General features: G+C 42.0%; 1 protein-coding gene across 1 annotated transcript; it reads right to left on the bottom strand.

The window, feature by feature from the left end:
• Window positions 1-226: 226 nt before the first annotated feature.
• On the bottom strand, window positions 227-10,952 carry fam167aa (family with sequence similarity 167 member Aa). Its single transcript, XM_048975709.1, has 3 exons — window positions 10,433-10,952; window positions 4,815-5,628; window positions 227-1,965 (listed from the first exon to the last, which is right to left on the bottom strand). Exons 2-3 carry the CDS (start codon window positions 5,175-5,177, stop codon window positions 1,702-1,704), a joined length of 627 nt encoding a protein of 208 aa, XP_048831666.1. The 5' UTR covers window positions 5,178-5,628; window positions 10,433-10,952; the 3' UTR covers window positions 227-1,701.
• Window positions 10,953-12,431: the final 1,479 nt, after the last annotated feature.

The following is a 12,431-nucleotide window of genomic DNA, read 5'->3' as shown; positions in this document are numbered from 1 at the left end:
CATGGACTAATTCTCTAAATACTTTTAATGATTGAATACATCAACTTGTTTATTACTTTTGGTTTCTTTTGTGATATTTTCTTTTTTTTTTTACTTAAAAAATTAATTGGATTTCTTATTTTTTCCATGTTCATTTTTTCAATAAGCTACTGTTCAGGTGTCTTTTTCACATCAGCCATACTGTAGGATTTCTTATTGCTTTTATCCACAGTTGTCAGACACAAGCTTCAATGTATTTCTTTTAATTTGTAACATAAATTACTTGTTTCAATTCCAGAAGGTGACCCCCCACACCCCCACTATAAATAATATACAGTTTTTGTCATATTTTCATTATACAACCATAAAACTCATCTAAAATTATTTTTTAATGACGATAAACACGATAATAGTTCAAAATAAAAATAAACAATGCAAATGTTTATTGCATAAGCTCGTCTTGACATTGCTGATATTCTAATTCTGTAGATTCTGTAATTAAAACCAATACAACTAGGTCAAACTGAAATGTTTATCCACACCAGGAACACTTTGCTGTGCTTTTCATAACATACACATCACGGTGTACATAATATCATAATACTAATTAATATTATATAAGATTTCATTAATCACATAAAAGCCCAAAACTTAAAAGAATAAGACATTCAAAACATGGTAAACACTAACAAATAGAAATGCAGATGTCTTCTATTGTCTAATATTGTAAAAGTAATTATAGCACAATACATTTAATAATAAAATAGGGCCTTGATTATTTGTCATTGAAATCATACTTTGAATTTATAAGCTACATAATTTCAACAGCATTTTTCAGATTTAGAGGTGCCACACAACTAAAATCAACCCTGCCACTACGCTTTGATACAATCACAAGTTCAGACACAATCATTGTCACACAGCATTAAGGCATTTACTCACATCACATTAGGAAATAACCACACTGATAGCATGTTCTACATACTTCATCATTTCCAAGTGGCTGGCAAAGAGGGGCTAGCGGGGCCGACAGGTCTGGAATTTTCCAGAGTAATCAATGTGTCACATGTCAAGCTGTCTCTTATGAAGCTAGGTGGGAGACCAGACCTACTAAGCATTTTCCAGTGCATGTGGACCTAAAGGAACATGCTGTGAAGTCTACTGCTTGGTGGACAATTCTCTAGGGCACTGGTTCTCAGGCTGTGGTACGCATGCCACCAGTGGTACTTAGAGCGCCGCCAGGTGGTGTACCAGAGGACCACGGTACTTTGTTGTGTGCGCTGAAAAAAACAAAATAGCACAGCTACATGAATGCTGGCCCGGAGTAAAGCTCAAATCTTACCACTGTAATCCCTGACATTTCAAAGCTTATGCATACCAAACAAGCTCACCCCTCACGCTGAAATTCTCTTGTGTGTGGTGCCAGAAGTAGGGATTTCAGGTCCAGAGAGTAAAAAATCCAGACCAGGATTTTGTTTCAACCAGCCAGTTGAGAGTAAAGAGTCACAGTCACAGAGTATTCAACTGGTTGGTTGAAACAAAATCTTGGTCTGGATTTGTACTTTCTGGACCGGACATGTGTCCACTTCACACATGCTCACACATATTGTATTCAGATTAAGAGAGTGGTTTGACCAAAGTGGTACTTGGTCGCTTTGACTTGATCCGAAGTGGTACAAAAATGTTTTGAGAACCACTGCTCTAGGGCCGCCCTTTAGCATGCTAGCAGAGAGAAAAGCGACGGGTGTTGATGTTCATTTTCGTGACGCCGATGACTTTAAGGGGCGCCGACAAGCTGAAGCCTGTGCTGACGGGGAAGTCGCAGAGCAGGTCCGACAGCTCGTCGCGCTCCTCCAGCTCGAACGTGGCGTCGTTCAGCATCTTCCGGTGGAGGCTGCACGTCTGCTCGATCTTCAGCTTGTTGATGTCGCTGCGCAGGCGCATCAGCTGCCGGGCCAACTGCTGGTCCTGTACTCGCATCTCCGTCTACGGCGTGAAACAACATCTTCATATCTCAAACATGTTACTGAGGACTCTCGGGATTACGTCTATGGTTCCAAGCTTTGTGAAGGAATGCTAGAATGTTTTCACTCCAACCCTAACCTTAATCAGGCTCAGATGGTCCTTTACAGGCTAATGATGAATGTGACAGGTTGACAGCAGCGTGGGTTGGAATGAAGAAATTCTGGCAGAGGGGGTGTCAGGAACAGGATTGAGAACTATTGCACTAACAACACAAAGATTGTGGGTTCAAATCCCAGGCAGTGCACAAAAACTGTAACCTTCCTTCTACTGTTAGCCACTTTGGATAAAACTGTCTGAAAATGAAATTAATGTGGGCACTCCACTCCACGACATCCTGGGATAGACAGATCAGAATAGCTATGCTATGACTCGCGTAAGATATATACTGATCCAACGTCGGACCCAGGGATACAAAGAGGACATTAGTGGAGACTAACTTGTGATCAGAAAGTGACAGGTTCAAATCCCACAGGTGACATTCCTGTTGGGGCCCTGAGTGAGGCACTCAATCCCGACTACCCTGCTTTTTCAAATGCATGTATGTCATTTTAAATAAATGTGGCATCTGAATAATAATAATAATTGTTTCTTTCTTGAAACCCGGGGGAGGGGACTTGCTCTCCCCCAACTTGCTCTCTGTTGGTAAGAGCAAACTGGCCTGTGAAGGGCAGCCACCCACAGTACCGCCCAGGTTGGGGTTAAGGGTCTCGCTCAAGGACCCGCAGATGTCGAGGCTGAGCTTAAAAAGGTGCCCTTCCGATCACGAGCACAGAGCCCACTGAACCGCACGGTGCATTTAAACAGCTACATTTAATAATAGTTATTAAACAGTTACATTTAATAAAATGCAACTCTATAATACCAGATATAACTACACCTAAAATCTTCCTATAGTCCATATAGACCAGCCTATAATCTAGCTTTTCAACACAGAGGGAAAAAATATTTTAGTTCCTTTTATGGTCCATGTCCTCCTGCACAGCCGAAGGGAGGTGACCATGTTCTCCGTGTTTCCGAATTCAGGATGACTGACGGCTATTAGAATTTTATCCTTTGGCCCGCTCCTGCCCACTGGTGCCCGACGGCGCCCGCTCCTGCCCACCGGTACCCAGCGGCGCCCGCTTCTGCCCACCGGTGCCCGCTCCTGTCCGTCGGTGCCCGCTCCTGCCCACCAGTACCCAGCGGCGCCCGCTCCTGCCCGGTGGCGCCTGCTCCTGCCCACCGGTACCCGGCGGTGCCCGCTCCTGCCCTCTGGTGCCTGCTCCTGCCCTCTGGTGCCCGCTCCTGCCCTCTGGTGCCCGCTCCTGCCCGTCGGTGCCCGCTCCTGCCCACCGGTACCCAGCGGCGCCCGCTCCTCCCCAGAGGCGCCTGCTCCTACCCGCCGGTGCCCCCCGGTGCCCGCCCGCCTGCCTTGTGGAATAACCCCCTGATGAGTGGTATAGCCCCCAAATGGAATAGCCCCCAAATTGGAATAGCCCCCAAATGATCCATCGGTGTATTTTCCCTAACCAGTTACTCAAAGCAGTGTTTGAGTAATCTCATAGTAACTTTCACAAATCACAAAACACAGGCTCATAGGTAACTTCATTCTATATGCAGCTCAGGAAAAAAAAATATAACCATTCTACATTTTTACAAACGTGCATTTTTAAATTCTGGTTTAATCCTGGTTCTGCTGGCAGAAGGTTATGCTGAGCAGCAGGTTGCTTCCAGGTTCAAAATTTCTAAGACAGCGGTAAACAAGAACAAGGTGAAGCAGGAAACACTAAGAATGACCAGAAACCATCAGGTAAACGGAGGAAGTGATGTTTTATTTCCAGAGATGAATGTCAACATATCTGACAGTTTCTCAAGAATCGGAGGATGACATCAAGTGACCTTCTTCAAAAGGAATGGGAAACATTAAGTGCAGGTGTGAAGTGCACTGCTGGGACAGTTTGTATCAGGCTCTTAGAAGCAGGACTGAAGACCCATAAAGCAAGAAAGAAGCCCTTCAGTAATGAGAAGCAGTTTGCAGGCTGCAGAAAGCAATATATATATATATATATATATATATATATATATATATAAAATTTGTAGTTATTTAATTATGTTCAGAATGGTGTGTGAGTGTGCCCTGCGATGGGCTGGCCCCCCATCCTGGGTTGTTCCCTGCCTCGTGCCCATTGCTTCCGGGATAGGCTCCGGACCCCCCGCGACCCGGTACGATAAGCGGTTTGGAAAATGGATGGATGGATAATTATGTTCATTTAGTTCATTCATTTATAGCTATTTCTTATTTTTATATTTCTTACTGTCCTTGCTACTCGCTCATCATGTTCTGTGCCTCTCATACAACTTACTCTCACCAAGGCTGTCTGACCCCCCGGCTCCAGGAGGGTCCATGGATAAAGGGCTGGTCCCCTCAGTGGGGGCAGACAGACACAGACACCTTCCTGTAACATCTTCATTCTGTCTTAATAAACTGCTTAAGGAACCTGCCTCATCATTCAACTAAAAGAACCTGAGGTTTCACTGAAGAAATCTATTTACACAATTATTCACAGATGCACATCCATAAATTTAGAAATAAATAAAACAAAAAAACTCTGCTGTGGTCTCTTAATTGTAATATACACAGCTCTGGAGAAAAATTAACACATTACACACAAACAAAGCATAATCTGTAGTAGATATTAAACTTTCAAAACTGGACCATAGTCACTCAACATTCCTTTAACGTAGACAGCTGAAACAAATTATTCTAGAAGGAACACTTCTAACCTATTATCTAAATCAGAAATAAACTGTAGGTATTGGTTATTCCTTACCAGTTCCTTCTTGACCCAGGTCAGAGCCTCTTCAATACTGGCAAACCCCCTCAGACCCCCTGAAGCCAGACTACCATCCTGTATGATTCCAGAGCCATAGAGCGGTCGTTTCGGCCACCTCGAGGATGACAGCATCTTGTCCTTGGGCCCAGCCTGTTCTTCCTGACCTTTGAGGCCCTTCATGCTCTTAGCTTCCAGCTGAGCTCTCCACTCCAAATAAGAAGGTTTCCGTATCTCCAACCTCAGCTTCTCTGTCAAAGCCTTCAGGTTCCTAAGGTGGTCATCAGGGGCAACTGCAACATCCTCCTGGTCATTTTGACTTTTGTCCTTAGTATTGGTTTGTGGAGATGACACTTTATCCATGGTGAATTTAAGAAAAAACACACCAAAGATCAGTAGAAAATGTCTGAGAATTCACTAATTGTCAATAAATCAGTAACTGGACACTCACTCAGCTCGTTCTCCTGCCTTCCGGCATTTACTAATGAGATGTTTTAATTGACATTAAGCTGAGAATTCACTAACTGTCAATAAACTAACTGGATTTCAAGACAGGGATCAATGTTCATTCTGTACTTTATTTGGTAGGTCTCACTAGTATTTAGCAGTTCTTTTTGTGAAATAAAACTTGTTTCATTTCATTCAGAAATGAAATACTAGTCTGGATACAGGTAAGAATGCATGACGGAAATGTAATTAAAGCCATTGTAGTTCATTGTGCTTATTGTGTTTTGTGACGTATTCGATATGATGAACATCCAGAGAAATTCCAAAATCCAGACGATGAAGAGGATGTCCGTGTACCAAACCAGTTCTATAAAAGAGAAAAAGACAATACATGATACACTACCTTCCATTTTCCTGGATATTAAAAGGTTTTTTAAAAAACCTGTTCATGATTGTTCATGAAATGACAATGATGACAAGTCTCTGAGACGTTTTTTGTTGTCAATTCGCCAGTTAGTTATTTCAGGAAAAGTATGTATTCTTCCTTGTTCTGAGTCTGCATTTAAAGTAAGGCACAGTAAGTTTCATTTCACGCTCCTTCAGCTTCTTTAACATAAGTGGAATGTAGAATTTCCTCTTATTCCTGTCCTCTGTTAAGCCTGTTTTCCACAATGCATGCTTTGTTGCAGCGATGTATTTGCTCATCAGAACCAGTGTCAACATTTAACACTGCAGGATGCTTAAGATCACAGGCTATTCGCTAATGCTTCAGTCCTGACTACTGCATTATGGGAAACCATGGCCCAGTGCTACTGCTAGTTGATGCAACCCTCTGCTGAAAAAAAACAACAAAACTGACCTAATCATGATCATGTATCATAGCAAAACAGTAGCCCACAGCCATCTAAATTTAGATCCTTACTGTACATTCTTCCATATAGCAACAAACGTGACCAGAAGCGTCATCACTTTTACTCCTGAAAACTTCCTCGTCCATCCACTTCCTTAATTCCAGTGTGGCCGAGCAACGCAGGCCAAGCATTGTGAAACCTTCCGATATTCCCATCCAGACAATTGCGCAATTATTGCTCTGGACTCTTCCTCATAACTTTAAAATTATCATCATGTCTGTGTTGCATTCTTGGTTTCTCTTCGGGGTTATTCCGGAGGCTGTCAGGCGGGACCCCAGCCATGTGTTTCCAAGTTTCTGCTGCCCTGCTGGAAAATGATTATTGAATCTGGGACAACCATCTGCCTGCTAAACTGGGAACCCCAAGAGTGCCGGCATTTATAGTTTTCTTTTCCATTTGTCTCCTGGTGCATTTTCTGTCCAACTGAGATGGCACCCCACTCACTAAAGGATGCAGCTTGTACTGTACATGCCTGTGAACTACATGGCCTTTTAGGGGAAACTATATTAATGACAAGGAGCATTAATAGGGGGCATGTAGAAACAAAATAATGGATTCATTCTTTAGACTGACTCCACACTATTCCAGGGTGAAAGCTCACGTTGCAAAGAAACAATAGAATCCAAAATGCCACAGACCTTTTGGTTTATGTCATTAAGAAAAAAATCATTTATTAGAAGAGTTCAAGGGGTGAAGTTTGTTTTCAACTAGTACATCTCAATTTCTTCACTGACCTCACTGGTACAAGTACCATAGCTTTCTTTGATGCACAGATGAGATATGCTGGTTTTAATTTGAAGCAGCCAAAGAGATACTTCAAAATGGTAATATGGTAGGTGCCTGAGTTTTATTCAGCAAATATTACTGGCATCCAAATTCAATAACACATTTACATTATGCATGCCATGTCAATTCTATATTTCAAATTCAAATTCAAAAAACTTTATTTGTTCCTGAGGGGAAATTAAAAAATTTAAATGGATATAAATTTAAATGTGTGTCCAACACTTCATCCAACCATCCACGCATTCATCCATATATCTCCCGTCTAGTTATCCTGGTCAACCTCACGGGAAAAATTTAATTTGTTTTTGAAGGATATCTCACTGGTACACAAAACACAGTTGGCTTTGCAGAACTATAAGCCAGTTTCATATGAAAAATCTCTGTGGAGCTGTTGCCTCCCAGTGATAAAGTTCAGCACTAATCACTCCCCCAGAATGGTCTCTATGGGCGGTGGGGGGCGGGGGGTTGGCAGGAGGCCTTGGAATCATAAGGCAGAAAGGTCACAAAGGATTGTTTGTCACATGCCATACAAGCTATTGGTGTTACCATGAGTGGGCACTCACAGCATCTACAAAATCACCTCTCTAGGGCTCATCGAATTTTCCAGTATTACAACAGAGGCATCCATAAGATGTGCTTCACTCAAGCTGGTTGGCGTCTCCAAATGAATAAAGGCCTCTAGCCCATTTCATATGCAGAAGGTTGCTGACATGTCCAGTGTGGATCCAGTCATATCTTGGGTTGTTATTTTATCCCCACTCAAAACGAATGCTTTCTAGTTAGTTGAAAAGACCACGGACACCACTGTTTCACTGGGAGACACCAATGATGATTTTAATGGGATATATTAACCTGACAGGAAGCCTCCTGCCGCTCATAGAGCAGCTTTGTTTGAGTGTGAAAATATGCTTCTGCTCTTCAGCCTTTCTGACCGGATTGCATCAAAGCCTCCGAATTGCCTGAGAACATTTCTGCAAGTCTGCACAATGGAAAAGACACGGTTTCCACAGACCAAACCATAATTGTGTAATAAAAGGTTTTGGTTTCGAATCAACAGTATAACAACTAAAATCTTAACTTCCTTGATTTAGGGTGATCGCCAAATCCATATCAGGAGGGACCCAGGACTGCAAGTTTAACCATTTCAATTAAAAGGACCCAGATTGAACTTAAGTACTGAACTCTTCCTGTGTGCTGATTGGTCAGTCTCCTGTAATCATGCATGTATTACTAATGTTAATGTGAAACAGCTGGATGACTCTTTCAATCAAAGAAACGAACCAGTCAAAGCACAAGAAGAATTGAACTAATTAGCCAAGCACAGAAGCCTTTGAGCTTTAAAGTAGTTTGCAAAACCTACTTTCACAATACTTTGATTATGCAGGCTGAATGCCTAACTAGATAACAAGTACTACGTTAAATTAATTAGAGGAGGGGGGGCAGTGCAACATGTGTTCTCTACCTAGTTAATTAGAGATAACAATTACCCTCGACTGCCATATGAGCTCTGTTTAAATACTACAAGTACTTGCTGCATGTTTGGTAACTTTCTAATACAGCTTTAACATCTGGAATAGTTGAGAGGGTCAGTGTTACCTGAGGCGTCATCCAAGTCTAGTTCAGTCTATAAGAAGAGCCGTTGTGTTTTATGAATTCATCATTCACTCTGGAAAATCAATTAGACTCTGAATTTCTTCAGCTGGAATAACATTTGGCAGAACTTGTACTATTGCTATGATACATAAGAATGCAGGGCATATTCTTTTTCTGTTTGGGATGTATGTTCATTTAATGATTATACGTACGTCGTGGGTCTTGGGAAATTAGGGACGTTGCATTTATTATTTTTTGCAAATATCTATAACAAAAACATTGATGAAGTACTAGTATATGATAAGCATGTTATATAAACTTAATGCTACAGATCTTTTCATGAGGCTGGGGAAGTTTTTATATCACTGACAGGCGGTGGGCGCTGTGGGGTGGGGGTGGGAGAGGTTAGGATGATTCCAAGTACAAAATAATTGGAACATAACTGGATTGGTCTGGGATGGGGGCCCAAAATCTCTAGAGACACCCCTGCTGACAGGTGCAAGCTTAAGTTCAAAGGGGACACAGTCCGATGACCCCGTGATCAGAGGCATCAGTAGGGCTGTTTGGGGGGGGGGGGGGGGGGGGGGGCTTTTCAGCAGATACATATAACTTGTAGATTTGTCATCACCACTGTTATTCAACAGTAGACACAGCAGTACACATATTAAAATAAATACCTTCCCTCCCCCAACTCAAAACTATATGTTTGTTTGCATCTAGCTCGCTTGTCAAAGTATATAATACATGTTATGCTTAACAGAGACGTTTCATAGCATAGCTGGCGTCCTTTCATGCAGCCAAGGGCACCTAGACATTCTGGGACCCCATGACAAATGTGCATATGATTTTACATATTCAAGGGCCCCTGTCAAGTGTTACCCCCCCCCCCCCCCTCCCGAATCTGCCAGGGTATCCATACCACTACTATGCCCCGAAGAACAGGCACCTCTTGTATAAACTCAGAATACAATGTGTAGTTCAATGCCATGGGAAACTAACATTATATCTAGGATATGTCTCGCATTATATATAATTATATATTCTTTTTAAATGAAAAACTACAGTGTGGGTTTATACACGATGCATGGCTATGGGAATTTTATACTTTTCTGAAACTTTGTCCCACATAAGTGAATGAAAAAAATCTCTTGGGAGACAGGACCAAAGTACCTTTTCAAATTCCCGTCTGGAGTGTACTAATTAATCACATTACCTCGGTTAGATCCTTACCGCTGCAAGGAGCGATACCTCAAGTAAAGGCTTTATTTCGGGCCAAAGCATCCGGGAGACGCTACAATGCAGTATTTGTGCACAGGGTTACACTGCAAAGACCCGCTTCAAGGCCACGTAAGAGAGCGGTAATGTAGTCGGTGAATGGACGCCGAAACTCCCACGAACCGCGCATAACCTAAGCTGCCCCAGACGTGTTGCAGAATAAACGGAGACTGTAAGTGATAGGCTGAGACTAGCGTCTTGTTTAGTAGCCTACAGTTCGCATAAACAGGACAGGCGTGCCATCTGGCGTGTAAGGCAGGACCAATAATTTTTAATAAATGATATGGAAATCCACAGTATTATAATTACAAATACATGCGCTGCTCACTACCAAAACGTAGCATTCAGCATTACATTTTGATTGCTTGACAACACATTACGCTCAAACATTATAAAATATGAAATATAAAATATATAAAATATTAAACGAACGCTTAACGATGGTTATTCAATGGCAATGATTCGTTAAACACGAAGAATACTAGCCTATGCTTTTTTTTGACGCTAATAATTGTGCTGCTAAAACAAGTCATGCATTAATTCATTTTTTCAGTGATTGGATAATGAACAGAAATGCAATGATAAAGTGCGAGTGCGCTGACTCACCTGTTTTTCGCTGATGCGCCCTTGATCCAGCTTTTCTTCGCCTCCGTATTAAAGACGCGCCTGATTTTCCTAATTGACTTAGCAGTCCATTATTTCATTCAACACGATTCGCATATAACGTTAGTGCATGGACTCTCCCCATTCAGAGGGAAATTTAATGCCTAATTTTGTGCTTCGTGGAAAAGAGGAGAGGGGGCGTTGTCAGGTGCCGGCTGCTTGCAGACGATGCAGTGATGCGCCGCGAGTCTGCGAGCTTCGCCCGAATTGCTGCAATGTGCGACTCATCTAAGGATTTATTAGAGGACCAGACATATGTTACAGCAAGCAGTGGATATTCACAGCGCAATGGTGCTGTCCTAAAGCCGTCCGATTTAATGGCTTTCTCACCAAATATTATTCATTCCATGTATATTTGTTTATTCAGCAAACGCCTTTTTTACCTTCCTGTCTTACGGAAAACGCTGCAGTTGCATAGGTCTGTTCTGGACAAGACATGCCATGTAGTCAACAGTGGCAAGGCCGTAGTTATAATATATATTGGCTGCGGGGGGGTTGCATTCTGAGCACGTCTGAAAATCGAGGGGGAGGGGCGTGCCTTCCCAATATATATTATTCTGGGATGGATCATCGTTCATTGCACATAGTTTTATTGTATAAAGTTGAAAGCAGGGATGTTGCCAGAGATTTTTGGCCCCACTTAAAGCATATTGGGCTCCCAACCCAGACCAATCCAGTTATGTTCCAAATTTCCTAACTCTGCCTCCTCTACTGCACCCCCAGTCAGTAGTATTCATATAATTTCCTATGAGTTTCTGGAGAACATAGCAAGAAAAAGATAATTGCTTTAAAATCATGACATTATAACCACCTGATTTTTGAAAATCGACAAATGATTATCTAAACAAGGACCTCCAGGAGTCCTGATTCTTTATTGACTGAATTTAGTTTCCATTTTTGCGTTTCAAAATAGAAGGTCACTCCACGCCGGCCAAGTCTGAAATCAATGGCAAAAGGGTAAATCAAAAGCGAGACGCTCTTTATTCTGACCTGGTTCAATCTCAGCTTCTGCAAGGCCCTTAACAGAAGGTCGCCGGTTCAAACCCAGCTTCTGCAAGGCCCTTAACAGAAGGTCGCCGGTTCAATCCCAGCTTCTGCAAGGCCCTTAACAGAAGGTCACCGGTTCAAACCCAGCTTCTGCAAGGCCTTTAACCCTCAGCTTCCTGGGTACTGCTATGGATGGCCGACCAGCAAGGGGATCAATTATTATTATACAACAGGGGTGCCATTCTGGTCAGATAAAAATGCTATTTGCATGTATTACGTTCATAGAAAAAATATACTGGAACGTTATATTTGAAAATGTGGATTGTGTTAGTCATATCAATGTGTAGTAATAATTTAATCTGAATTTATTGGAAGGGGGGGGGGCTTTAAATTGAATTTATTTACTAATTTCTGTGTGGATGAATAACTGGTTGGACTCTCTTACCTTGCACCCCCCGGGAGAAGCTTAGCTTCATGTTAGTATGTCTCAAAGGAGAGAAGATGGAATGTGTGACAATAAGAATTCTGGGGTGCCTGTACTTATACTTGCAAAAATGGCAAATAAAGGATCATTTAATGTCATACTGCTTCCTGGTGAAAGATGCAGAAATATGCAGAAAGATGCAGAAAGATGCAGAAATATGCAGAAAGATGCAGAAAGATGCAGAAAGATGCAGAAAGATGCAGAACGCCACATGCCTGCCCAACTCAGTGCAATATCCTGACTCCTGTCTCTCTTGAACCTCAAATATAACTATTGCATATTTTATACTTTCTGTATGCGTGACTAATGAATTTTATTCCTGTTACATTTCTTTAGACAAATGTATGTTCTGTGCATGCATCAGTGGAAATTGCTGCGCAATTCATTCTACTAGTGAACCCGCGCATGCAGAATGAGCATAAAAATCCGAGCTTCTCTTATCTGTGTGCTGATCTCACTGTAATGTCAGAA

Source organism: Brienomyrus brachyistius, chromosome 14 (genome assembly GCF_023856365.1).
Source record: "Brienomyrus brachyistius isolate T26 chromosome 14, BBRACH_0.4, whole genome shotgun sequence".
NCBI lineage: Eukaryota > Metazoa > Chordata > Actinopteri > Osteoglossiformes > Mormyridae > Brienomyrus > Brienomyrus brachyistius.
This window is presented reverse-complemented; position numbering and strand designations above follow the sequence as displayed.

What these genes read in the sequence shown, in the direction of transcription:
- fam167aa (XM_048975709.1), bottom strand. Translation starts at nt 5,177, where the DNA reads ATGGATAAAGTGTCATCTCCACAAACCAATACTAAGGACAAAAGTCAA. An exon ending in CCTGGGTCAAGAAGGAACTG is followed by an intron (nt 1,966 to 4,814) that starts GTAAGGAATAAC and finishes TTCACGCCGTAG; the next exon opens with ACGGAGATGCGAGTACAGGA.